The sequence below is a fragment of the Siniperca chuatsi genome, linkage group LG4, assembly GCF_020085105.1.
Source record: "Siniperca chuatsi isolate FFG_IHB_CAS linkage group LG4, ASM2008510v1, whole genome shotgun sequence".
Lineage (NCBI taxonomy): Eukaryota > Metazoa > Chordata > Actinopteri > Centrarchiformes > Sinipercidae > Siniperca > Siniperca chuatsi.
The window spans coordinates 8,349,014-8,375,856 of record NC_058045.1 but is presented as its reverse complement, the minus strand read 5'-3'; the positions used below and the strand labels follow the sequence as shown (position 1 = coordinate 8,375,856).

Genomic DNA, 26,843 nt, shown 5'->3' with positions numbered 1-26,843 from the left:
TACAGTTTGTCCCAAACTGTTATTTTCCCTACAGACAAAAATCTGATGATACTGATGAAACTTTTTGCTCCTCGGGACAGAGGAGGATCGTCTTCCTCTCCTCGGGTCAAGTTGTTGCACGGAGATTGTCTAATAGCTCATTATTGGCTCGGCTTCCTCCGGCACACTTTTCTGCTTTGACCACTGGAGGCTCCCAGCAGCTTATGCGTCACTTCATCTCTCAGTCGCTGATCATGGCGGAGCTACAGCTACAGCATGGAGTGGAGCCTCAACTTCTCAACGGGGACGACTTGAACGAGGAAAGGGAAGACGCAGACACCTCAGAATCCGTAAAGAAAAAGAGAAGAAAGAAGAAGAGGAATAAGACCACCGCACCAGGTAAGAGGCATCACTTTGCGGTTAGAGAATCGTTGAGAAAATTGCAAAATTGTCTCCTTTAGTGCCACTCGATACAAAGCACGAGCGTCAAATATGCGGGACAGGAGACTTTTTCAACCTGTCAGAGGGTATTCCTGTCCAGCTGTCCCAACTCCGAGCGGCTGCTGCTGAAGCTGATGGGAACGGGACAATCTCTGAAAAACGGAATTTAACATCAAAACTGATTGAAAGCTGTCATTTGAAGATATGGGTGGAATAAAATGTCATTTTACTCCAGATTAAATATGTTCCATCCTATAAATCCCCCTAAGCTGCGTGAAATGATGTAATAGAAGTATCCACAGAATTTAGTGCAATAAGATGACAACCACTCTTATGCAAAAAAATAAAATAAAAATAGCATGATGATAATTGCAGCCTTGCTGCCTAATGATGTGGAAAAATAAAATCCCCAAAAGCTTGAGTTGTTGAACCTGCCATAAGTCAAGTATGGTCCACACAGCTCTGTCTTTGAAGGGCTAAATGTCATAATGCTGCAACGTACATATGCCCTTGAGGATATTGACTCCCAAGGTATAGAAAGAAATTATGCACAGACCCTGCCAAGTTGAGGTCATAGTGGATGCACTTTCTTGAGATGACTCTGAGACACAAATAATTTACTCACTCTGTGTGTGTGTGTGTGTGTGTGTGTGTGTGTGTGTGTGTGTGTGTGTGTGTGTGTGTGTGTGTGTGCATGTCCATGCCATTGGTGTGCACGTGCGTGTTCTCCTGCACATGCATGCACGAGGGTGTGTGACTTTGCAGCAGGGACAAATGAGGCTGAGGGGGATGGAGAAGCCGGAGGCGTTGGTGATGTGACAAAACAGTTGGAGCAGCAAACACTGGAGGACAAAGAGAGGGAGGAGGATGGAGAAGAAGGTAACTCCTCACCATTGCCACCACCACCATCATCATCATCACCATCACCATCATCTGCAGTGGTGATTGTGTTGAACTTTAAGCCCCGGAAAGTGCACAGTGAAATTCAGCTGGTCATATCTGCAATGTGATATCTGATTTTCAATAGTACACCGGGAATTGTGCCCAAACCTCCTGTCGATATTTCTCACTTTACAAACTGCATTGAAACTAATGATGCTTTCAACAGATGGGGATGAGGGGGAGAACTCAGCTGGGAAAAAGAAGAAGAAGAAGAAAAAGAAGAAAGGATGTAAGTCGTTTTTTTTGTGTGCAGCAAATGCATCTCTACAGTAACACATTACTCTTTGGCAACAGCTGTTTAGATTAAATGCACATTTATTCGATTCAGAATTTCACTGAAACTGCAATTCACATCACAGTGACAGAATACTTATCGTCACAGAGCCACATCAGATTTTATAAATAGACTAGATAGCACTGTGCACAGGAAAAGCTTTTCTGTGTTTGAATGTTGAAATTGGCTGCATCAGAATCACTTTAAGTCATTAGGTAAAAATAACAGGTGCATGAAAGCAGTTTGACTTGGTTAATTAGTGTCATGAGAGTTGCATAATGCAGCACTGACACAGGAGTTGTAGGACAAAATGCGACAGGACCGTACATGTCGAACAGACAGGACAACATTAATGACATCATACTCAACACACCATACAAATGTAATGAAAGCCAAGTAGTGCCAGTGTTACAGCAACTGAAAGTAGGTGATTCCTAAAAAGTGTGCTACATATGTATCATTATAACCCGTTATATGACACAAGTGCCTTTATATTGCCACATATTTTTCCAGCAATATAATTCAATGGGTTTCTTTTACTCAGTTATGTCTTACTTATTTAGATCTGTAGGTCAGGAGCTGCACTGTATTCTCTAGCTAAGTTAAAATATGAATGTCATGAACATGGGGAGGATAACTGGTGTTTTCTTTTCTCTCTCCTGCTGCTTTCCTCTGCTTCTCCTTCTCTCTATCTGGGCCACAGTGAAGGGACAGACTGACCCTCCCTCAGTCCCTATTTGTGAGCTCTATCCCAGCGGAGACTTTCCAAAGGGAGAGGAGTGTGAATATCCACCATCGAAAGACGGGTTTGTGACCTCCACATCGTCCCTCACACTCAGCAGTAGTCCTCCACTGTGTGACATGCCTATTTTTTATTTAGGTCTCTCTGCTTTGCATTTATTCATGTTGGACAACTTAATGATAATGTTTAGTGTGTGGTGTAATTTCCTGTTCAGAAGCAAATAAATTAATTTTGTCAGATTTGGCCTCTGTTGAAAAATATCAACACCACTTTCACCTGTGCAGAGTTTCTACAAGAGTGTGTCATATCCTCATTACAAACATTTGTATAACGAGAAAATAATGAGTCCCTCCTCTCTGCGGCGTACCTGTCTACCTCCCGCCAGGCGCAGTGCAGTGTGGCGGACCACCAGCGAAGAGAAGCGGGCGCTGGACATGGCCAACGAGGAGATGTGGAGTGATTTCCGGCAGGCGGCCGAGGCACATCGCCAGGTGCGCTCGTATGTCAGGAGCTGGATCAAACCAGGAATGACCATGATTGACATCTGGTGAGACATGCATTGAAATATTGTCACTGAGCCCCTTTTTAAGGGAGGTATGATGACTCAGGTATGATACCTGCTCATACCTGCCTGGACTCATTTGAAACTAAAACTGATATGGTGTCAGCACATCTTTGTCCTAGCCTGCAAGGAACTGTTTTAAAATGATCAAAGAAAGCAAGAGAACTGCTTTGTGGTTTCAACCTCTTCGGGATGTGTTATCTGCCCTGACAGCAATCTCATTGTTCCTGTCATCCTCTGTCCCTTTGTGCTGCTTTCTGTTTCTGGCAGTGAGAAGCTGGAGGACTGCTCCAGGAGGCTCATCAAAGAAAACGGGCTAAAGGCAGGCCTGGCCTTCCCAACTGGCTGCTCAATCAACCACTGTGCTGCCCATTATACCCCAAACGCAGGAGACCCCACCGTGCTGCGCTATGACGACATCTGCAAAATTGACTTTGGAACACACATCAACGGTAAGAGCTCGCTAATAACTTTTTAAGTGCTTTTGGAGTTATGCTATGCTGTTTCACACTTGGCATTTATTATGACATGGTAAAATGATGATTGCATTATAATTCTTACTGTCTGGAATAAACTGTTCTTGTAAGTTAATTAACTTCCACTTTTTTTTAGATTAATACATGCTGAATATTCCTGCAAACCTCATAGAAACTGTTATGAATAACCAAACGTTTTGGTCTTTCAGGTCGAATAATAGACTGTGCCTTTACCGTCACTTTCAATCCAAAGTATGACAGGCTGCTGGAGGCTGTGAGAGATGCAACTAACACCGGCATTAAGGTAACAACAAATTTAAGTGTCCCAGCAGCAAAAGTAAGTACAAGAACAGATGCATAGGATAAATAATAGATATGGTAGAGATAACCTATACTCTCTAAAAAAGAAGGCAGCCGTGCAATGCAAAAAAGTGGGAGAATTGAATATGCTCAATATGTGCACAAATGCAGGCGCTCAGTGGTATGAAGAACACAGAAAATATCACTTATATGTTTTAATAATCAGTAGATTTCCTAGTATAGATAAATTACCTTAAAAACTACTTTTTGAGCATGTACTGTATATAAAATGGAGCATGAAAAACTACTTTAAACAGCTTATATAAGTAGTGACTACAAAATGTATTGAGACTCAAATAATCAGGAGATATGGAAGTTGCAATAAATAATAAAATACAAAAATTGCACTTGTATTGGTTTTCTGCCTCTAAGTAGAGAGTTCAGGAACGATGCATTAAAGCGGTCAGTATACAGATTCACATATACCAAGGAACTAATCATCATTAGGTACTAGTTCATTAACATAGTAGCTACCTGTCAAGTAAACTATCATGAATTATTGTATAGTCCTCGATTTAGAGTTATTCAGGAACTACTATTCATTTATTAGCAGTCAGTCCCTGATTTGTTCCTTATTTGCGCCTTGGTAACTGGGGAGTCTGTGTCAGGTGTTTGTGTACTTTATTGTAAAGTGTTTCTGCACTGCTTATAAATAAGACACATCACAGAAGGGGTGACAAATATTTCTCACTATCTAGACTGGCTGTGTGTGAGGAATGTAATATGCTGTGTGTACTGAGTGGAAACACCTCTCTGTCCCAGTTTGCAGGAATTGATGTGCGCCTGTGTGATGTTGGTGAGACCATTCAGGAGGTCATGGAGTCTTATGAAGTGGAGATAGATGGGAAAACATATCAAGGTAATATGAGGTAATTTATCATCTTCTCTTCACGCACTGGTTCAGTGCTGCTTCCTGTTTATTAAACCTCTGTGTGGTGTTCTCTTGATAGTGAAGCCAATCAGGAATCTCAACGGCCACTCTATTGGACAGTACAGGATACACTCAGGGAAGACAGTCCCCATTGTTAAAGGCGGCGAGGCCACGAGGATGGAGGTTTGTACAGTAGCTTACTCGATTCAACTTAAAATATTTTTTCATCGGAGTCAAATGTGGATGTGACTAGATTCTGCAGAAAAAACAACACTGCAGCCTCTTTTTACTGGAGTGTCTGAAATTAGACCTTTATTAGCTGCTCGACCTTGCGTATAAATAAAGCCTTTTTAATTCTTAAGTGTAAATGGAAGAACATGTGGCTGGTTAGGGTTACGACGGGGTGTGGAGAAGTGTTCCAATTCACTGCTCTAACAGCTTCTTAGTCACCCTCGTCAGCACTTTAATTACACCTTTAATGGAATTACCAGCTGCATCGAGTAGCAACACGTGTTCAAACTCCAGCCCCTCATTTCACTGTAGGAGCACTGAATTGTGGGCATCCAGAGTTCATTAACAGGCCGGTACTTCACCAAGGAGAAACATGGCTTTGCACTTTCTTACATTTCCGAAGACTACGCTGACATCCATGCCTGCCTCACATCCGCACAGCTGCAGTACATGACTGTATTTGGACAGAACTGAGCATTTTAATTGGCAAGTTGCTGCGTCAAGCTTTTTACCTGATGGTTCAGTCGGGAGGGGGTGTGTGCTGCTGATGTGACAGCTTTGCGTGTTGTATTTTTAGCTCAAGTGTGTTGGTGTAACAGGGCCATTACCCTCTTTGTGATCAGAGAGAGCACGGCTAGAGTGGCAGCTGGGTGTGCCACGGGGCTGCTAGCACTTTGACTGATTATCGGTGCAGTGAGAGAGGGTGTCGCAGTGTTATCAGCTAATACCAACACTCCAACAACACCCACTCGCTGATAGAGACACAAAACGCCAATGAAACCCAGCCAATCAATTCGCACGAGGCACTGCTCCAGAAAGGACACTACTGTCCTTAATAGACTACACATGAATATGTCAGCCGCTGGCATCTTGAGGTTTTTGTTAAATTTACTCTCAGTCCCCCAGGATTGTTTTTGTCCTTTCAGTAACATCATACCCACTCAGCCCTACATAAAGGTGTAGAGCATAGACTGCATATAAAGATTTAAGAATCTTTCTATACAGTCTATGGTGTAGAGATACAGTTTGATACTGTGACTTTTCTTACCTATAAAAGACTTTCATAGTAATTCTACATTTCACATCAACAGCCAAATAAAGTGTTTTGTTTTGTCTTTTTTTGTTGCCTCAGGAAGGTGAAGCTTACGCCATTGAGACATTTGGCAGCACAGGAAGAGGTGCAGTCCACGATGACATGGAGTGCTCGCATTACATGAAAAACTTCAATGTTGGACACGTACCAATAAGGTCAGCTCTGCTGTTTTCATCTCAGCCCTGTATGCCTGAAAGCCCTGAAATGCAAAATATTGATTCAGAAAATGTATTTATAGGTCGATTTGCTCCTCATATTCTGTCTTCCAATCCATGATTCCAATAAAAGAGACTGTGGATAGAGCATCATATCTGCATGTTTGTTCACATTTATAGAGTCAATCTCCAGTTTGTCTCACTATTGACTCTATTGTGTCACTGTGTTGCAGACTTCCAAGGGCTAAACATCTGCTGAATGTGATCAATGAGAACTTTGGCACATTGGCATTCTGCCGCCGCTGGCTGGACCGCCTGGGTGAGAGCAAGTACCTGATGGCGTTGAAGAATCTGTGTGACCTTGGCATCATAGACCCATACCCACCTCTCTGTGACATCAAGGGCAGCTACACCGCCCAGTACGAGCACACCATCCTACTCAGGCCCACCTGCAAGGAGGTAGTGAGCCGGGGAGACGACTACTAAGCATGCACCAAAACTCAAGGCGAACTAGGGGGAGCATGACAGCTCGAAGATAACAAACCTCTGCAGACTGATAGCAATTATGCAATATTTCTCTGACCTTTAGGTAATTATTTTAGCAAGAGCAAAAGACTTGTGTCATGGCAGTAGCTTACTAGTATTTTTTTCCCAAAGGATCAAGCCAATAGACAAAGGACATATCTTTAAGAAATGTAGTGTTGTCATTTTAGTCATATTTTGATGTGCTGCTTTTAGGAAATATGCAAAAGAAATATATGCAAAAGAATCATGCAAAAACAGTTTTGGCAAACACAGCGCCTAAACTGCTTTGCTTCATTGCCTTGTTAAGACCTTGTGAGGGAAAATAACTGCAATGAAATATTTATATTTCTATATTTCTTTGCTCTATTTTAATTTGAGGCAGTTTTATAAGAAATAAATTGTTATAAATCTTGCATTGATTACTGTGTACATATTTATATATTTAAGGCTTAAGAGTTCAACATACTCAATTACATTACCAATACTTGATGATGTAAAGGTGTATTTCTCTCTTTTAACCAAAGGAGGGCGGTACTAAATCATGGGTCAAACATCAGTCAGCCACCTCTACTAGTAAAGATGTTACAGAAAGACACATTAGGCTAGTAGTTTATGCAGTTCAGATTTTTTTTTTAAAGGACACAGAAATAGTGTTACAAATATCACATTGACAGCAGAGTACATTCATGCACCCTAAATCACCTTTGTCCTTTGCAAAGAAAATTTCCAGCCCATGTTCTCTTCTTTTGGTAAAGTCTTTGGGACAAGGACATGTGCGGTGATGTCATGGTTGAGGAATGCATCATGTCTCCTCACAGAGTTTGTCCTTCTCCTTGGAGACAGCGGACCAGGCCTATTCTTAATTGGGCCTGGCTCAAAAATGGCCTGTGGACTCTGGACCTGATACACTGTGATGTCAATGAATACCCAGGCTTTTAATACATATTTATTTTGGGGCAGCAGGAGTCACAGGCCAAAAAAAAGAAGCATATACTAAGAGTGTGTGCTCTCTTTCTCACACACACACACACACACACACTCACACTGGCTCCCACAGGGTCAGTTTCAGAGAGGCCTTCTCAAGTGAATCCTTCTCATATGGAAGCAGGTCAGAAAATCCTCACAGAATCAAGTCTGACTTAAGCAACCTGACAATGATCCGCTCTTGTAACTGAACCAGCTGGAAGAGCAAACTCAATATTGAGTGCTTTAGCTGGTTGCATGTACAACAGACCAGAGAGTGGAGGAGCGGAGTGTGTTTTGCTCTTGTCAGACAGCAGGCGGGCAAGTGTGCCGGAGCAGAGCAGAGCTGTTCAGATTAGGCCGCCTGATTCCTTTAATGTTTTTTTCATCCTCTCCCCTCATCCAAGAGTTACTTGTTCTGACCTGCACAGTCCCAGACTCCCTGACAAGGACATCAAGCACATCCACTCTCACACATATTCTGATGTTGACTCATTCATGATTTATCGCCAATATCTGTGAGACGTCAAAGATAATTCAGTCTGCGCCTTTGCAAGATTTCAAAGTAAACAGCTCTCAATGAAATAGAAACAGTAGGACGTAACTGTGTTTTGGCTCATCAACTCTGGCAGCATCTTTGGCCAGGAAATGAAGTATGCCGGAGTATTTAACATGCATTCATTATTGTGCTATGAATAACCTAGAAAGAATTATAAACTGAAGCATATCATACAGTAAAACAGGAATGAAAGTCTAAAATCCACTTTGTCCAGATGAAAGTCTTTATGGCTTGCTTTGTTCTCTTTGATTCTTAAGTGACTATAGTCTGGCGAGGTATCAGCTTACAGTATGTGCTTAATTTTACCACAGGTTAACAACAACCACAGCTTTATAGCATTGCAGCTGTTTCTTGGGGCTGTGGATTCCACTTTGGAAACAGAAGAAACAGTGAAATCCCTGTAGTAGGCATGGGGTTTTGCTTTCATTTTAGCATCCAAGCAATGCCTAAGTCCCTCTGTTCATTTTGTACACTCCTTAAATCATCCAACAAAATGATCCTCCACCTCGCCATCCCTCTGTCCAGTGCAGTTCTTGGCAATGCCCTACCATTGGCCACAGTCTTTTCTGAGGATGTGGAGGATTTTGCGTCCCAGGCTTGACTTCCAGGGTTTAACCAGGCTCTTGGTGTTGACCATCAGTCGGCCGGTCTTCCAGTCCTCATGACCAGCCACTACATACTCAGATCCTGGAGAAGAGAAAGCAGAACATAAACAGAGAATGTCACTAAAATACACGGAACAGGAGAAAAATCACTGTGGGAAGCATCTTATGTAAAAAGAGTGCACATCATTATATAACTATAATCAACCAGTTAAAACGGTGCTGCTATGGCTGGCTGGTTGGATGAATGTTGCCAGAAATGATTATTGTGAAAGTGTTAGATATGAAATAGTCTCATAACAGAGAGGTGGCTCTAATCTTTAAGCTGTAAATGTCCATTCAAAATGAGTGATACTAGGACGTTGGCACCCACTCAAAGCCCTGTAAGCAGCGACAAAGATCTTCTATTTAGCACAAAGCCAGCAGATTGTCCACTTAAGAGTCGACAATTAATAAGTTTCTCATTGGAAGTGGCTGCAGCTGACCTGGGTTGAGGATGGGACAGGTACAGCCTTGGTTGGTCCAGGATTCTGGGTAAAGGGTGACGCTTTCCCTGTGGATCTTCATATGTGGGTTCTGGTGCAAGACCTTCTTGACCTTGACCTCCACCTCCGCATGGGAGCCTTTATCGTGGGCTGACATTACCCTCACCACCAGCACTGCCAAGGCAACACAAACAGTCATTCAACAAATAAGCGGCCGAAAACTACAAAATACAATGTATCAGTACTAACTTTCCACTTCTCCACTAATCTTTTGTGCCATAGATAGAGGTTAAAGGGGAACTCCACCAATTGTATACATCCAAATCAATTTCCTAGTCATGAGGAGAACTACCAAGCCTCTTAAAACGTGTCTTCTGTGGCGCTGGAAGAGCTTTTCAAGTCTAAGAAAATAACAGGAGTGTTTTTCTTGGCTTGGGTTTTGGAGAATGCTAATTTTTGACAGCCTGTATTATAAACTGGGGGCATGGCACTACTAGGCAGGGAGAGTCTAATGAAAAGATGCTATCGAGTTGCAACGTGGGAATTGTAGGATCCAGTGTTGGATCCTGTTTAGGGAAGTGCACTACTAAATTTTGATAGTACTTCTTTAAAAGGTATCCTGTGGATATTTTGACCACTTGTAGGGCTATGGAGCAATGCTCCAGGGCCTCAAGGATACACATAATGTGTTTGTTTACAAGATAACGCCACAGGCACCTTTAAGGAATCACAAGACAAGATATCAAGTGGAACAACCAGGGGCATTTATCAACAATTCTATTATAGACAGATCTGATGGGTTTTAAACAGCCATAGACTCCATTATGTTGTTGAATGGCCTCACCCTCCTTCACTGCCATGATTGGCTCACACAATACTGAATCAATTCCCTCAGTCAAATAGCTCTTACCATAGTCATACTCCGCAGCACAGAAGAGTTTAGGGCTGCCAAGGGTTACTTCTACACACTCACATTTCTCTGGAAAAATTAAACATTATTAATTAATAAGATTCATATAAATCACTTCATCATGATGTATAGATTTCAAGATCAAAAGCTACATTTTATGTTGAGTGTGCAGTGTGATATGACCTGTGACTCTGTGACTCACCAGAGTGGTGCAGTGCAGAGAAAAGCTCCTCTACCCTAAAGAGTGCCGTCTCACTATTATTGCTGCTGTGTCCCATGTGGCCAGTGGCTGTATAGAAGACCTCCACATTTGAGCTGTGCCGCAGAGGTAAAACCAGTCAGAGGCAGGGCTCCACTCAGTGTTAATCATCCAGAATGCACTCTACCTCTATACCATATATCACTTTATCCAAGTACAAACACATATGGATATGGTATTAAGTCTTGGCTCTCACCCAGAAATGCAGTCACCGGTGTATGGGTCACAGTCCCCTGTACAGTCACACGGACGGCAGCCGTATTCATGAAGCCCCCAGTATCCCAGCATGCAGCTGTCACAGCGGGGGCCTCCAACACCAGGCTTACAAGTGCACTGCCCACTGCTAGGGTTACAGAGAGTGCTACCTCCTGAGAGGACAGAGCCTACAGGGTGGCAGGAACAGGCTGCAGAGGAGAGGGGTGACAGAACAAGAGGACTACATGTTAACATTTCTGTTTGTAAGTCAAAAGACATCTCCTTTTCTGGCACAGACCTAGAAGCACTCAGTAAACATTATGAGCCTGTATGTATGCAAAAGACAAACACACTTGTAGAAGCACAAGCAAACATATTTAGAGTGTACACAGTGAACTCCCATGGCAATATAAAAGTTAAATATATTTCATCGTGCTCCTGTAACAAGCGACAAGCTGGGAGTTTGTACTCGATATGCTTTAAACAGATGCAGCAAAAACAAACAGTCAACCACTCACTTCTTAAAAATGCTGCAGCATGCCTGGTGGGGGGGGGGGGGGTAAGAATGGGAAAAATGTGCTTGCATGGTTCATGGGAAATTCCTCCATTGTTTGCAATTACAGTCACATTCCAAAACAGTACGGTCTCCATCATTCCTGCTAAGGAGCGGACTAGAGTCATCTTACTATCTCTTTATTAGCAGGGCAGTGACTCAGAAGGGTGCTGGGGGAAAATACCCTTATCAAAGAGATCAATCTGCTTTAATCTGAAGGGTCGAAGAAAAATCACATCTCCATTACTGTCCTCAGAATATCAAAGGCTGCCCATCTTAATTGGAATTCTAAGATGGCATTCATCCAGAGTTATGGTTTAAGGAAAAAAGAAGCTACTCTCTGAAGAAAAAGAGTTTAAGGGCCTCACGTTTGCAGGAGTCAGCGGCAGTTTTTGGTCGGCCGGGGTCTCTGAAGAAGCCCCTCTTACAGTTCTGGCAGTGCCGGCCGTCTGTGTTGTGGCAGCAGTCGTCACACACGCCACCACTGCGCCGTCCTGTTGCTAGCCACAATCCACGACTGAAGTGACAGCTCTTGGCATGACCATTACACTTGCACTCTAGGTTTAGATGAACATGTACAATCAAACAGACTGAGAGGTTTTTCTTTGCCCAGCTGATCTTTGAACTTTCAAAGCCCTAGTGATAGCAGTGACAGCTCTTACAGTGGCTGACATAAAAAGAGGAACTGCTCTGTTATTCATCATGCGTGAGTGTCTAAAAGGTTACATGTGATTTATGAGACTAAATTCATTTTCGAGATAAGTCTATGTGCTGTGTGTCCTACTCTGCATTTGACTCTCTTGTCCCATCACTCACTCTGGCACTCATGTGGTGTCCTAGTGATGCCGTTGGCAGCCTGCCAGGGTTGGTCATTGTAGAGGGGTGCACAGCGCTCGCAGTGGTCACCTGCTGTGTTATGCCTGCAAACACACTTGCCATGGACCTGCCAGGCAAACACCACAGACAGAAAATTGTTTGGATTTGATTGTATCTGCATGCATCTTTTTAACTCTTGGCTGAATTTTTTTTTCAAGTGCTTCAGGAACACTGCACAAGTAGTTTGTAAGTACTGCACCCTACTGTATATTGTATTATGTTGTACTGTACTCCCACTCTTTGAGAGAGTTTTCATTGTGTTCTTCTTGAACTGTTACTTGTTCATTATTTTGAGATGTTTATCACCCTGGGCAGGTTGTCATCATAGAGCCTATCATCAGCCTATTGGTGTATATATGGATGTGGTGACCATTTTAAAACATTTTGTCCTGACAAAGATCCAACTGGGATCAAAACATTATCCATTTAAATAAAATTGTGGTTTGGAGTCAGTGTGCAGGCGACTCAACTCTTTTCATTGATGCTGATTTCCAGCAGCCTTGCACCTACATGTGATGTGCGTAATACTTCTTAAATATTGCAACATACCAACATCTACATGTACAATCACAGAGGTTACACAGTGTGCAGCTTATTACTGCCTGTGTAACATGTCTACACCCCCTTAGACCATGTTGGAATTAAGCTAGTGCTTCTAAGGTCCATGTAGGCTACAGTAAAGTGAATAACATGACAGAGACTATGGGTTTTTACAGCATTAGGCTGAATACCATAATTAAGGTTTCCACATCCTTAAATCCCTGTAATGGTAAGTAAAGCTGTGGCCTATTATCCAGTCTTCACTGAAGCCTTCAGATTTAGCAGCACATACCAGTGCACAGCTGAGTAACAAGGGAGTGGTGGGAACAAAACTCCAAACCCTCCACTCCCAATCTCACCACATAAAACAAATAAAAACAGAGACAAAAGAAGCCATCGGTAGACTTTAGAGTGGCACAACATCTTTTGTGGAGTATCAGGCACCTGCAAGCTGTATGTTCCCAAAACCCAGCTCAAAATCACTCACCATGCTATTGGGCTTCTGTTGGCTGGGTTGGTAGTTTATGGCTGGCACACAGTGGTCAGCATGTCCATTACAAAGGCAACTGCCTTTGACAATAAAATCATAGATGGCATAATGGTCTGTGGGGAGGACGGTGGCACCGGGATGTTTGGTCTGGCAGGGACATGGCTGGCGCTGCAGCAGACGGACTCTCAGGTTGGTGATCATGAGCTGGTCCTGGGCAGACGGTCCATAGGGATCCATTGAGTGCCAGGGCGACAAGGCTCGATAGATCACCTAGAGATTGAAGTAGAGGAGACGTACAAAAGAATCTCTCAAAATCTGTGTTATTGCACTTGTAAAAGCCTCTCTAACAAGTGAAAAAACTGATCTTAGAAAGATTAGAGAGAGATCTTACTGACAGACCATGACCAAAACATAAATTATGTCAGTTTCTCTTTTTTCTTGGTCTGCCAAATAAAAAACAGGCATCAGTCTAGTTCGCCTTTTATGCTCCTCAAATAGCTGCTATTATAGGAAAATCAGACTAGTTGCAATGTAAACATGGACAAATAATAATAAACTTTATTTATAAAGCATTTTTCAAAATCAAAATTACAAAGTACTTTACATGGCTGTATCAGGGTTAAAATATTTCAGGACTGAGGCAATTACAATCAGGCATTAAAAATACAGCGATACAATGAAATTATATCAGAAAAGTGAAACAAAATAAAATAAAATAAGATAAGATTAAATAAAATGGTTCTTGTTCTCCCTCATCTTTCAGATACATCCTCTCTGTATATGAAAATGTGAACAGACATAAAAAAATGAGGTCATTACTCTTCATCATAACATCAGGAATGAAAACTATCAGACACACAATAAGGATTGTGTTAGGATTTTTATGGAAATAAAATTGAATATATAATTATATATATATATATATATCTTATAAATCTTACATTTAATTGAATCTAATTATGACATTATTCAACATTTGTTAAGTCATTACCTCCAAGAGCCTACATGTAACCCTCACTGAAATGAAAAAGTTTTCACATGCCATTTTAATTTTAATCCATACTTAATCCATTTTGCAACGTCCGTTTGCACTGCACACAAGAGAGACTTAATGCTGTGTCATAATGAATATTTGTTTTACCATGTGGTTAGTGACAGTACAGATGTAAACAACAAGATTTACTGTATAATCATTGCACTACAATAAGCTCATTCTAATTTACAATAAGAAAAAGTTCACTTGTGTATGTATACTTTACATTACTGCAAGCAGAGAGTTTAAATTAAGTATATGATGTTTGCAGTATTACTTTATCACTGAAACTCTTCACATTTTCACACAACATTTTGGGGATGTCTTTGCATGTTGAGCAACAGAGACACTAATTATAAAGGGTGAGGGGCTTACACAAGAGAGCTGACATACTGTAACAAGACACATACTTGTTGCAAACACACTGCAATTATGAGATCAGTCAAAGCCATATATTCATTCAGACGTTCAACCAGAACCTCCCAATGTGGGCCGAGGCTCTTTAGAGCAAAACAAATCTTTACTGGCCAGTGAGAGTCTCTCTTTTACACCATCTGTGTGACTGTCTGCTCATGAATTAACCACATCTGCTTATCTGGCTCAGACCTCCCTGTGATGATACAGCAGGTCCAAAAAATGCTTTGAGGGAACATCAGAGGTAAAAGTGAATTGATATTCTAGCTTATAAGGCTGCTCTAATAAAAAAGGTCTCCCACAGCCCATAAGAGGAGATCAGTTTACAAAGCTTGGTCAACTGTTTGTTCAGTGGGTTGTGTGATATCAGCTTATAGTGCATCCTGGTGCCAATAAATGGACAACAAGAGCAGAGCAGATGGTGAGTGTTACTGCTGTGAAGTGCTGGGGGAATGTCTGGCAGCATGTTTTTGATGTGGTCACTCTCAGATCTCAGAATTAAAATCACAATCCAATGCTGAAAACGTTTTCTTTGTCCTTCAAAGCTTTCCCTGAGCTGCAGCATCCGCCGCGCACCTCAAGTGTATTAATAATAGAGTTTCAATTCAGTGAAGATTAGGGCTGGCTAGTAATTCTATATTATTGTCCACAAATTTTCTGTGGACAATAATCGTGTTATTGATTGTCCAAATTCTGTTGTTTAAATTAAGGATTCAGCAAATTTGAATTAAAAACTAACAAAATGAATATTAGCTGCAGTGTTCTTGTTTTATAGATGTGAAGAGTTTAGTCTAACGTAATGCTTAACAGTGGAACACAGTTCCTTGCATTGAATGTCAATTTGATCCTTTTAGCATTGCATATATATATATATATATATATATATATCTCAATATTGGAAAAATATAGAAGTAATATTAACTTTAGTCATATCGCAGAGCCCTAAAGGACATTCATATAAGGTGCAGACACTTTAACCCTTGTCTTGTTAAAGTGTACTGGTGTGTCTGCTCTTCGATGTTTAATAACTTACGTTTCATAATAACAGACACAGTGATGCTTTTTGGAGTTGAATTAACAGCTACAGTGTTGTTGTACAATACTCAACCAAAGATGGATCTAAAGGGGGGCATGGTGGGGGCAGATGCCACCCCTACTATGAGGCTTGCACTCCCAGCTGCCCCCCAGCTTTCCTGCTCCTAAAGATGTTATTGTACAACAATGTCATTTTCAGCCACCTCTATGTCCCTAAGATGTCAAAATAAATAGAAAATCTATAATTGATAATGCCCACCTCATGGTATGTTTTCTCTCTCTTCATATCAATTCCAGTAAAGTAATTAAGTCCACTCAGTAAAACAACATGTTTGTAGTTATTAGGTATCTTATGTTGGTCATTTACCTGCAGAAATAGCATGTAGGCTATTTTTATTTAGCCCCCAACCACCCCTCTCATGCCACACAACATCACTTGCCACCCCGTGTAAAATGTTCTAGACCAGCCACTGTACTCACCTCTCCTCTGGTACAAGGGAAAGCTCCAGAATACTTGGAGGTGCAAGTTGCACCACTCTCCCCGACTGACGACCCCTCTTTCAGGCCAAACACCTCCTCACAGTCCCAGGCAAAATACCTGAGGGCCTTCCATGTGTGCCCATGGTCTTGGGAGCGCTCCAGCACCATGGCAGCGGGGCGGGGAGAGCGGAACACCAGGATGAGGTGGGTGAGGAGGAACTCCGTCTCCAGGTCGAGCTGGAGCGTCTCCTCCTTCACCCCCTCTGCAGACTGCCACCAAGTGTCAGGGTAGCGGAAAGAGGAGTCGCTCATGGCAGAGGGAGGGTGCGCCTGGCTGGGGATAGCAGAGTTGCACTTGCTGCATTTTGCTTCCGAGCAGGACTCCCTGCTGCGCGGGGCAGCAGTCTGTTTGTAGAAGCAGTAAGGCTCCGAGGAGTTCGAGCCGCAGACCGACTGGGTGCTCAGCTCTCGACCCTGGGCCAAGTTGCCCATGCGGGGGTTGCAGGCTCGGCCAGAGCAGCGGCTCTCCACAGCTGGACCTTTGAGTTGAGACGTTTCTGGTAAGAAAAAATGTGTTTATTTTAGAACAATCTGAGGGAAGGTGAGAGAAGAATTGCAGTTCTTAATCGACCTTTCTACAAAGGTTGCAAGATCGGTTCCCGCTTCCTCAACTCCCTTTCTTGAGTGCACTTATGATGCTGTGAGGCACGTAGATACAGCGTGCAATGCTTGTTTTATTCATTCACATCTTCCTAAAGTGCGTGCGTAAAAGTCTCAGTCACACATGTTCAAACTCACCGGCTGAAAGAGGAGAGGATGCGCACACCGGGATAATGACAAGTAAAGTCCACAGTCTCATTCTGAAGGAGTTGTTGTAGCTACTTCTACATAAAGCCACCTGTCGTTCCGCTAAAGCAGGAACGCGCCCTCAACAGCTTGATCCAAGGATAATCCAGTCGTTAATAATCCAACACGTTCCTTTAAAATATAAAATAACTACAAACGGTTACCACGCAGAAATTTAGAAACACAACAGACTGGAACGGAATCTTGTTTCTGTTTCTGTCATAGTGTAGAAACCTCGTTAGACTTAACTCGTATTATCTGAAAGCTGTGCAGTCATTACCCAAATTTATTCTATCCCACGCACTTCAGGCTTCAACTTGCGGCAGAGTTCATTGACATTTAGGAATATGAAGAGGTTAGCACCGCCCTCTTCTTGTCTTTTCCCAGACCCCTCCCACTCTGATTCCTAAAGTCAGGCTTTCTAAAAGGAGCAATAATATGAAAACCATCTCTGGCAGATTTTTTGGCATATATGTTTTTGTTTTTCGTCAGTGTTGATTAAGATGATTACAATGATGATCATGACATTTTTACTTTGTCATCATCCTTATATATTTACACCATTAATGAACAATCACCTTACTTTTTATTAGCCTCAGACTAATTAATGTATGTCTTACCCTAAAGCAGCATTAACTTTTTTTTCTCTACATTTCTCAATAAGCACTCATAATGAAAGAAGTCTAAACACTAGGTCTAAACACTGGTCAATATTTAGATTGCCTCCACACAACATCCAGGCACTCAAGCACTGACCGACAAGTGTGTCATTGTGTTGCATTCCTGCAGCATATCACCACTTGTTTCTAACTGCCACTCATTAACCACACTTTACCTGCCTTGTCAGACAGACCTAAGGGGTCGCACAACCCTTGACCCCAATAATCATCCAGTTGCACGCCTTTTTTTTTTTTTACTTTAACAGTGACATCACCTCATTGAGACATTTCAAGAAAAAAATGGGCATACGATTCTACAGGTAGCTTTGCCAGTGGCTAACAAGATCTATCATAATCATTTGATACCATGTGAAAGCTTTAAAGTGTGGACAGTCCGAGAAAAAAAATGGAGTAGACAGCCAAACACGGGACAGGCTGATGAGTGACGATGAAAAGGGAACAGTGTCACTGAGAATATACATCATACCTGTGACTACATGAGGTCAGGAGTCATCTATTCTCACTGTGAATATGACCTGTCATGTGAATCATCCTCTCACATGTGTGCGTGCATATGTTAAAGGAGAAGAAGGTCTCTTCCCTAAGGCATCCCAGCCCAGTTCAGACATTCCTGGAATACTACGACTCTCGTCACAGTGACGGCCTCTTCTGTTTAAAGGGGACAGGGTTCATGTCTGTGTGTTTTTAGATTTGCATGGGTTATTTTGGTTGTCTCCAGATGATCCGCCGGGGCAAGGGGTGATGCACCTTGAGCTGTTCTCTTTGTACATCACTTGAATGTTTTTCGATCCTCAAATCCCAGGAGTCACCATGGAAAATGCTGCAGGAACACTAATTTCTAATTTTGTCTGTGGTGTATTCCCCTGGCAGGATGAAAGCAACGCACATTACAAACAAGTTCCTTTACTCTCTTTAACTCCAGCTGTTTTTGTTTTTCCTCTGTTACACAACTTGAATTCTACTGAGCCACATCATTAAAGGAATAGAATGACATTTTGGGAAATACGCTTGCAGTATTCGCTCTCTTGCCAAGAGTTAGATCAGAAGATTGACACCACTCTCATGTTTGTATGGTAAATGTGAAGCTAGTAACAAAATCTGCCTACCAGCACCTCTAAAGCCCACTAATTAACACGGTATTCCTTGTTTGTTTAATCCGTACAAAAATTAAAGTGTAAAATGTGCCTGACCGTTTCTACGCTGGGAGCAGTCACTTCCAGGAGTCATGCTGTCACTGTGAGGTCGCCAGGCAACCAGCTGAGACTCCAGGAGGTCACTACACCCGGCCAAGAAATTGTCCTCCACATAACCCACCATAAAACCCCAATTTGTGTTTTTCACACTTTAGTTTTTGTATGGTTTAAACAACCGAGATATATAACGTGTTAATAAATGAGCTTTAGAGGTGCTAGTAGGCAGATTTTGTTACTTTTGGACAGAGCCAGGCTAGCTGTTTCCAGTCTTTATGCTAAGCTAAGCTAACTGACTGCTGCTGGTTGTAGCTTCATATTTACAGTACAGACATGAGAGTGGTATCAATCTTCTCATCAAACTCTCAGCCAGAAATTGAAAAAGTGCATTCCCAAAATGTCCATCTACTCCTTTAAGAGAAAACACTGTTCTCTTATTCCATTCAAAAGCTGGCTCAAACCTTCTGCTGTATGATTAAACAACCACAGCCAAAGACTCATGTATTTCTCTGGGAATACTGCAGATAAATACAGTCATGAATATAATGTCAGGCATTACAGCACAGTCAGAGGGGTTAGTTCAATAACACATGAAATATTGGGATGAAATACTCCTCTCATGTTAAATGACCTCCCTACCTGCTACAGTCTGGTACTGGACCTCCACAGCAAGTGGTGCTGCTGTGGCCTCGTCATCTAATGGCCCAATAAGATGACAGACGCGGGGCTGTTTCCAATGCTGCTGGCCTGCTTTATTTCCAGACTGTAAAAGGATATGGTTCCCTCCCCCCTCATGCTGCCATGTCACCTAGTACCTTCAGCTCACTGAACCGACTCAACCCTTGCAAGTAATCTGTCTACTCTCCTGTAAAAGCCAGACAAAAAGCCAGACATGCTCCAGGCAGGGAGGGTAGGTGCCTTGCCCGCAGGCTAGGCATTAAACAGAAAGCTCCAAACACCCTCTGTCACTGGTTTCCTTGCTCCTCACTTCCATTTTTATTACATTTATCACTGCTATCTGTCTGCTTGTTCCTAGCCATAACATTGCCCTCGCCCACATCTCATCTGATGGTTTAATCTGTAATGACAAAAAAATGAAACAGGGTCTGCGTTATGTAAATATTAGTCCTAAAATGCAACTCTTGCCATGATGAAACTCATTTGGCATTAATACTGTTCATTATTCATATTATGCTATGACAATAGTAAGACTCTTGATACTACTTAGCACAGTGAAAGGCTTCTCCTATCCATCCACACACATTCCCCTCAGCCCCGCAACCCTCTCTATCCAGACACTTCAGGAAGTTTATACTCTATATTTTACATAACCTTCTGACACACTCTTATTGCACAGGAAAGACTCAACAGATGACTGAGCACAAGCCTGATTTTAAGAGTGGACACAGAAACAGGGGAACTGTGGGAGTTTCACCTTCATAAAAGCTAGGCAGACAAATGTCTCCCAGTTTTTAGTGTTATGGGAGGGGAACGGAAAACCCATAGAGGGCTGAAGTGTACCTGTGTCATGTCATCTGCCACATGGCATGAATAAAAGCAGAAAAAAAACATACAATATCATTAACAGCGGGAAAGCAAATGGTGACACATTTTTAACATTGGACAAACCAGAGGTGTGAGATCTTCTTTTGTGTATCTGACAGGTGATAGCTCAAAAGGCAGACCAGCAGCCAAACAGGCGGAAATGACTAATATTACAGATCATGTTTAGATTATGTTATAGAGGAAGGGGCCTATGTTAAGTGACTGTCTTCACTGTAACCCTGTTGTATAATATATACCAATTGTGAATATTATAAAGGGTTGACTAGAACAATAACTCTGGAAAATAACCAAATGCAGGTTCATTCATTTCATCTTTAATTCGAAATGCAGTTGATATTCTAAACATGAAATTGTAGTTTTTGGTGGGTTTTTTCTTTTTCTTTTTTTTTTGTATTTGCTTGCTATCATCGCTCATAGTATTGGTGGAGGGAGCACCCCCATGTTTTACATCAGTAACAATTGTATGTAGCTTTACATTTCATTGTAATTTATTTTGTTAAAGTCTAATTATTGTGTTCTGTGAAGATGTAGTCAAATCCACTATTGTGGACAATAAAGTCGTATTGTCTTGTATTGTATTCCTAAAGTGGAAGCTCTTCTCACAGCCTAAAACAGTAAAATACAGAAATATGTTCAGGAAAAGAAATTTTTACTTGCTATTTGTGATATTTTTAAATGTGAAATTGGTCGTAGTGCTCCACAGTAACAGCTCAGTTGACATTCATTGGCGAACACATGGTTCTGTCTTTTCCTGTCAGTACAAAAGTGCACAGTAAATTACAGTGCACTATAAAGATTACTACTTAGTGAATACTTTATATTATTGGCATGCAGTATGGAAATGGGACACAGAGATGTGGTTGGCACAATGTCAGTGTTATGAGCTGTTTGATCTCCAAAGAAGCTGTTTTCCATTGGATATGGTGCATAGAAAAACACTGAGGGCGTACCTCTTTCAAAAAGCCAAGGCCCATGACGATGTGACGGACATGGTTATCTTGGAAAGCAGATTGAAGACTTCTGGTAGTTGTTAATCATGAGGATGCCTTCTGCTAAAACTATGCTCAGAGAAAATAGCTCCGTTACTTATATAAAATTGCATCTGCTGTGACATATAATTGTAGTATTTACTGCTTTTAAACACACTTTAATGAAGAAGATAGTGCAAAAAGCCATAAAGCATTTGAAAGTTAATGCTAGATTGAGGATAACTATAACGTTTGTGTTGTAAAGATGTATATTAGTAGTTACGATTGATGGCAACATCTCTTGAAGTCCCACCTTCAAACGGGTGAGGTAGGGGTTGGGGAGGGGAGGTTAAGTAGCTCCCCATGGATTGTCAGTTGAGGGCTAGAGAGGATGATAATCTCAAGAGTTGGAGAAGATCTGGGGATTCAAGCCTGCCTGTGTTATGAGAGGAATGTCTTTAGGCTCCATGTCTGTCCTCATGTTGTTTAATGTACTGTAGGTAGGAGAAGCTACACATGTAACACATTACCGTGTCCTGTCTGACAGGTCAAGACAAGATGAATATATCTTCATTTTGCATGAGCGGAGATGTACAGAGAGCAGCCTGACAGCAAGGCCTATTTATCATTCTGAGCCTTTAATAAACCTCAATGAATGCAGTTATTGTCGTTACTTTTCTGCTCAACAGACTCATTCATTTTCGGTTTATGTCTTAATAACCATTTCCCAGTGGTGGAAGAAGTACTCAGATCCTTTACCAAGGTAAAAGTAGCAACACCAACATGTAAAAATATTAGCTGCTACAAGTAAAATACACAAATACTTGATAGTGTTATCAGGAAAATATAAATTATCAAAAGTAAAAGTACTCATAATACACAGTAGTCCTTTTCGGAGTGTTATATTATTGTATGTATTATATTATTAATTACCATCATTGATAAATGAACGTGTAAGCAACATTTTAATGTAGCTGTGAGTTGATGTGGGGCTAATTTCAACTATTTTATATACTGATGGGTTAGTTTAATCTGTAACAATGTATCATATTTTATAAAATGATGCTGTGTTTTGTATATAAGCAACTTCAGCTCTCAAATAAATGTCCTAGAGTAAAAAGTACAATAATTACCTCTGAAATATTGTGGAGTAGAAGTCAAAAGTAACATAAAATAGAAATACACAAGTAAAGTATAAGCACTGTAGCTTAAATTTGTATTTAGATAGACCTGACCATTGCAGTTTTGTGCAGCTGTGGGATGTGCTGTCAGAAAACTCTGGTGTTTTTCCATCACTGATACAAAAATCTTCTCAGATTGTACTTTACCTCTCTTGGCGCTGGCATGTCACAATGTGTGTAATTACAGTTTGTTTCAGTTTATGAATTCAGAGAATTATGACCAAACTGACAGTGATAACATTACTGGCAGGCTATGGAGGCGGATCTGTCAATGTGACAAAAACTTAAGAGGATTGTGATACAACATCTGAAAAATCCTCATTACATGCAATCAGCTGGTAAACCCCTAATGTCCTGATACTCAAACCCCAGACAAGGTCCTGAAGCAGAGCACATACTATATATTTAAAATGAAGTGCACTTCTTTGCATTAACAACATCTTCATTCACATGGTTAGATTTCACCACAGTGGTAATAGTATGTTATTTATGAATAGTTAAAATGAGGGTTGGGTTTTATTTGTTGTGTTTGTTTAAAAAATTGAATTTTCACAAGAAAGAAATTATATCTCTTAGCATATACAGTAGTAGGCTTGTTAAATTAAGGGAACATTTTTCTTTTCTTAAAATGAGGGAATATTGCCACCTAGTGGTTAAAATTGGATTTAGTTTGAAAGAAGAGTGAATTAGATTTTTGAAATGACTCTAATAAGGAACAATGTAATAATTTAGTGTACAGAAATGACAGTATTCATAAATATAAATTGTTGGGATTTTAGACAAATTAAAGAAATATAAGTCATCCTCAAGCTCCTCAATGCTCATCCCAAAAAATTGTGATATTACAGCAAACCTTTATTCCAGAAACGTCCCCATGTGTTTTGTTCTCATGTATGAACCGTTTATAGGTAAATATGCATCTTTACACAGCCTAGACTGGAAAACACCACATACCTTTGTACTGCATTAAGTAATTCTGTAAAATGTAAATGCTAAATCTTCACAGTCTCAAACTAAAACATCTGTATTTTCCTTCCATGTGCACATATTTACCTGCTTTTCATCTGTCAAATCCTCATGGGGAAACAGATCTTCTTCTCCTGTCTCATCAAAGGAGTTTACTGTAACCTAAGATATTAACTGGCAACTTAAGATGTTCCCAGTAAATTTTAGTTATCAGTGCGGTTATATTGTTAAATCCTATTTAGAGTAAAATGCAGCTATCCTGATATGTATTTTACTCATAGATCACTTTAACCCACTGTTGATAACTGAAAAAACAACGCATGTTTACTGCACAGCTAACCATCAATAATATCTTGACCACAGCAGCTGTCAGCAATGCAGAGACAACAACAAAGTGTTTTCTGCTCTACAAAGATAAACCCTCTGCAAAAATGTCCTGTTGTTTAGGGCACTGTAAGAGATGGCAGTGATGATAAGAGCAACTAAACTGCCGGTTATTCACTGCCTTTACCACTATTCAAATGTCTTCAAGGTGTTTAACTGATGCTTGATGGCTAAATTTGTGTCCTGGAAACTTACTTCTGTTATCACTGCTTTTTAAAAAATCCTGGACTGATTGATTACAGTTATTTTTATTGATTTCAGTTACAGTAACTCCCAAATGATCAATGCAAGATGATAACCAGTGACACAGAGTCTCATATGGTATTACTTTGTTCTGGCCTCAGACATGGAGTTTTTACTTAGGCTACCTCTTCTCTTGTGTTAGCTGCAGAATAACATGGGCATCAGCCACTGCCTGAGGACTGAGCAGTAGCCCATATTATTACATCCCACATTCTTTACAAACATACCGTGAAACCAGCACACAATGCACATTACCACAAATACACACACACACACACACACACACACACACACAACTCCATCCATATAGCTGCAAACTTGCATAAAGCTTCATTCATCTGACCCAGGCTGCAGACCTTACTGCTGTTTGTGTCTGTTGAACCTCTGTTGACAGAAACTGCTGCCTTTAATTATGGCCGAGCAAAAAAAACTAAACAGTAGCTGTCAATACATCAGTGTGATTAGAAGGTTTCAGGATCGATCCCCGGACCAGCAGGAATACAATGGCTGGGGAAAGGCACAGAGCAACCCATCCTTGATTACAACTGAGGTGCTCTTGAACAAGTCCCTTAATCCCCAACTTCTCCAGTGGAGAGTTTGGTTAGTTAGTGCAACAGGTTTAGTGACATTGATACACCTTATTTTAATCACCCCGAGAGCTATCGCACCTGTTTGAGTTTGTATAGGCGGGCAGAGCCACAGGTAAAGTTATGTTTTATGTTGATAATTTAGTAGTTTTTGGGAATTTGTTACTTTGTTAAAATTAGGATGGGTCACGGGTGTGCCGTTTAGCAAAATATTTTATAAATTAATATATCTTAAAACAACTTTTTTCGGTCTGTCTTTGTCGTGCGTAGTTTTTACCATAATAGGAACTACAGGTAACTTAGCTAACAGGTAGCTAGCTTTAACGTTAACTACAGGAACTAACGTCAGCTGAATCCGTTTTTCACAACGCTTTTTAGATTAACTCTAATTTTAAGGCTTTTGCTTGAAACCTTAGCAACATGGGACCCGTTTATTTCTTCCAGGACAATTTCAGTCGACGTAGTGTTAACTTTATTTTCACTGAAAGCTAATGAATGACAGCAACAGTTAGTTAGCTAATTAGCGAACGTTAGGTAATTGACAGTAGCTAGCGTGCGGCTGCACTTTCGTTTTAGCTGTTGGCTACGTTAAGGGGCTAACGTTATCAGATTCGGGACCGAAATTATTTGACAAGAATAATAACGTTAGGACTTAGAGCTTTGAATACGGTAGTGTGAAACCATTATACAGCGTCCCTTCGATAGCTCAGTTGGTAGAGCGGAGGACTGTAGAGGCATTAGCTGATATCCTTAGGTCGCTGGTTCGAATCCGGCTCGAAGGAGACATGTTTTTTTTGTTTTTGTTTTTTACTTTGACCGTAAACCCTTTTACTATAACGCCAGCTCTATAGTGCCATCTAATTGACAACGCTTGTATTAACATATTCGTTATTCCTTAGCGTTAGTACTTTGTTAGCTGCTTTTGCTTCTTGCCCTGCTAGCTATGTATGTTAATCATTTGTTAAACGTCATAACTAAAAAGTCGTTTCCATCATTATGCAGTTTGTAAAGTCTGCCTCCAAACATCTACGACTTTCTATGCGATTGTTGGTTTGTATTGATTAGAGATGGATATTTGGAAACAATCGCATGGTTGGTATGCCATCTAAGAACATTTAGATTATTACATAAATGTTTGCTCAAACACTTCTGACATGGGCCTAAGATAGGAAATTATGTTGGCAATGTTTTTGCTCTGGTGTTAACCTGTAACAGAGAATCCTCTCTGTTAAATCAGGAAATACTGTACGTTAGCCTATTTGTGTATATGTTTGTGGTTTATATAGAAAAAGATCTTTCATTCAATGACAAGTGTTTGTAAAGTCAACATGAACCTGTGGTCATTTGTGAAAAAAATCTGTTAGGTTAAGCACATAATGACAAAGTCTTTATTGTAAGGTTTAACTATTTCTGTGCACAACAGACTTCTGCCCCTTGTGCTAATATCTGTCATGAATTGTTTGTGTAACCTTTGAATTTGTTGACCAAAGCTGCCTTTGCAGGTCTGTGACATACCACTGTATTCCTCAGGTTTTTTTGTCACAGCACCTCAAGATGGCAGAGTGGCTTGTCAGCCTGGACAGGTAGGTGCTGTGTAAATGTGTGACTGAACACATTCCTCACTGTGTATGTAATTTACTAAAAGACAATTAAATAGCTTTAAGTAAATGAATGTGCTCCTAATAAAACTAGAGGAAGGCCTTGTGACCACAGGCTGATATTCATTATTAGAGTTATTCTGATGGTTTGTTCATCTGTTTCTAAACAAAAGGGGCAACTTTGATGGGCTGTTAATCCATATATGAATGTATATTTTATGTTACCTTTACATCACAGATCATTACAGCTGAAACGATCAGCTGATTAATCGATCAGCTATTTTGACAGTGGATCAGTCGTTTCTGTCATTTTTACAAGTAATAATGCCAAAAAGTTGTTGGTTCTGGTGTCTCAAATGTGAAGATTTGATTCTTTTCATTGTCATATATGATGGTAAACTGAATATGTTTGAGTTTTAATCAGATTGTCCCATAAAACACTACCTAGGGCTCTGGTAAATTATAATGGTCATTTGTTTCAGTGATCACTGACACTTTATAGACAAAACAATTCATTGACAAATTTATCAGCAGATTAAAATAATTGTTAGTTGCAGCCCTACTTATAATGACACACTGCACAATACTT

General features: G+C 40.8%; 2 protein-coding genes and 1 non-coding gene across 6 annotated transcripts; 2 read left to right on the top strand and 1 right to left on the bottom strand.

Annotated features, from left to right (window-relative positions):
• The first annotated feature begins 104 nt into the window (after positions 1–104).
• LOC122874936 (methionine aminopeptidase 2-like) lies at positions 105–7,064 on the top strand. 2 transcript variants are annotated; one of them, XM_044193505.1, is made up of 11 exons: positions 105–378; positions 1,186–1,299; positions 1,529–1,591; positions 2,340–2,442; positions 2,764–2,925; positions 3,211–3,392; positions 3,626–3,720; positions 4,539–4,635; positions 4,727–4,830; positions 6,011–6,126; positions 6,360–7,064. In XM_044193505.1, the coding sequence occupies exons 1-11, from the start codon at positions 204–206 to the stop codon at positions 6,610–6,612; spliced, it is 1,464 nt and encodes a 487-aa protein (XP_044049440.1). In that variant the 5' UTR covers positions 105–203; the 3' UTR covers positions 6,613–7,064. The 2 variants fall into 2 exon arrangements, with proteins under 2 accessions (XP_044049440.1, XP_044049441.1); XM_044193506.1 differs by having other exon boundaries at positions 204–378; positions 1,153–1,299.
• A 184-nt stretch (positions 7,065–7,248) lies between these two features.
• LOC122874934 (netrin-4-like) lies at positions 7,249–19,746 on the bottom strand. Of its 3 annotated transcripts, XM_044193496.1 has the most exons (11): positions 17,172–17,211; positions 16,844–17,023; positions 16,046–16,602; positions 13,081–13,353; positions 11,994–12,120; positions 11,546–11,734; positions 10,626–10,833; positions 10,373–10,485; positions 10,171–10,239; positions 9,261–9,434; positions 7,249–8,860 (listed from the first exon to the last, which is right to left on the bottom strand). In XM_044193496.1, exons 2-11 carry the CDS (start codon positions 16,902–16,904, stop codon positions 8,718–8,720), a joined length of 1,914 nt encoding a protein of 637 aa, XP_044049431.1. In that variant the 5' UTR covers positions 16,905–17,023; positions 17,172–17,211; the 3' UTR covers positions 7,249–8,717. The 3 variants fall into 3 exon arrangements, with proteins under 3 accessions (XP_044049431.1, XP_044049433.1, XP_044049430.1); XM_044193498.1 differs by lacking the exons at positions 16,844–17,023; positions 17,172–17,211 and adding an exon at positions 19,401–19,746; XM_044193495.1 differs by having other exon boundaries at positions 16,844–17,311.
• Positions 19,747–25,351: 5,605 nt separating this feature from the next.
• On the top strand, positions 25,352–25,438 carry trnay-gua. The gene is given in 2 exon segments: positions 25,352–25,388; positions 25,403–25,438. It is a non-coding gene; the product is annotated as a tRNA-Tyr (tRNA).
• Positions 25,439–26,843: the final 1,405 nt, after the last annotated feature.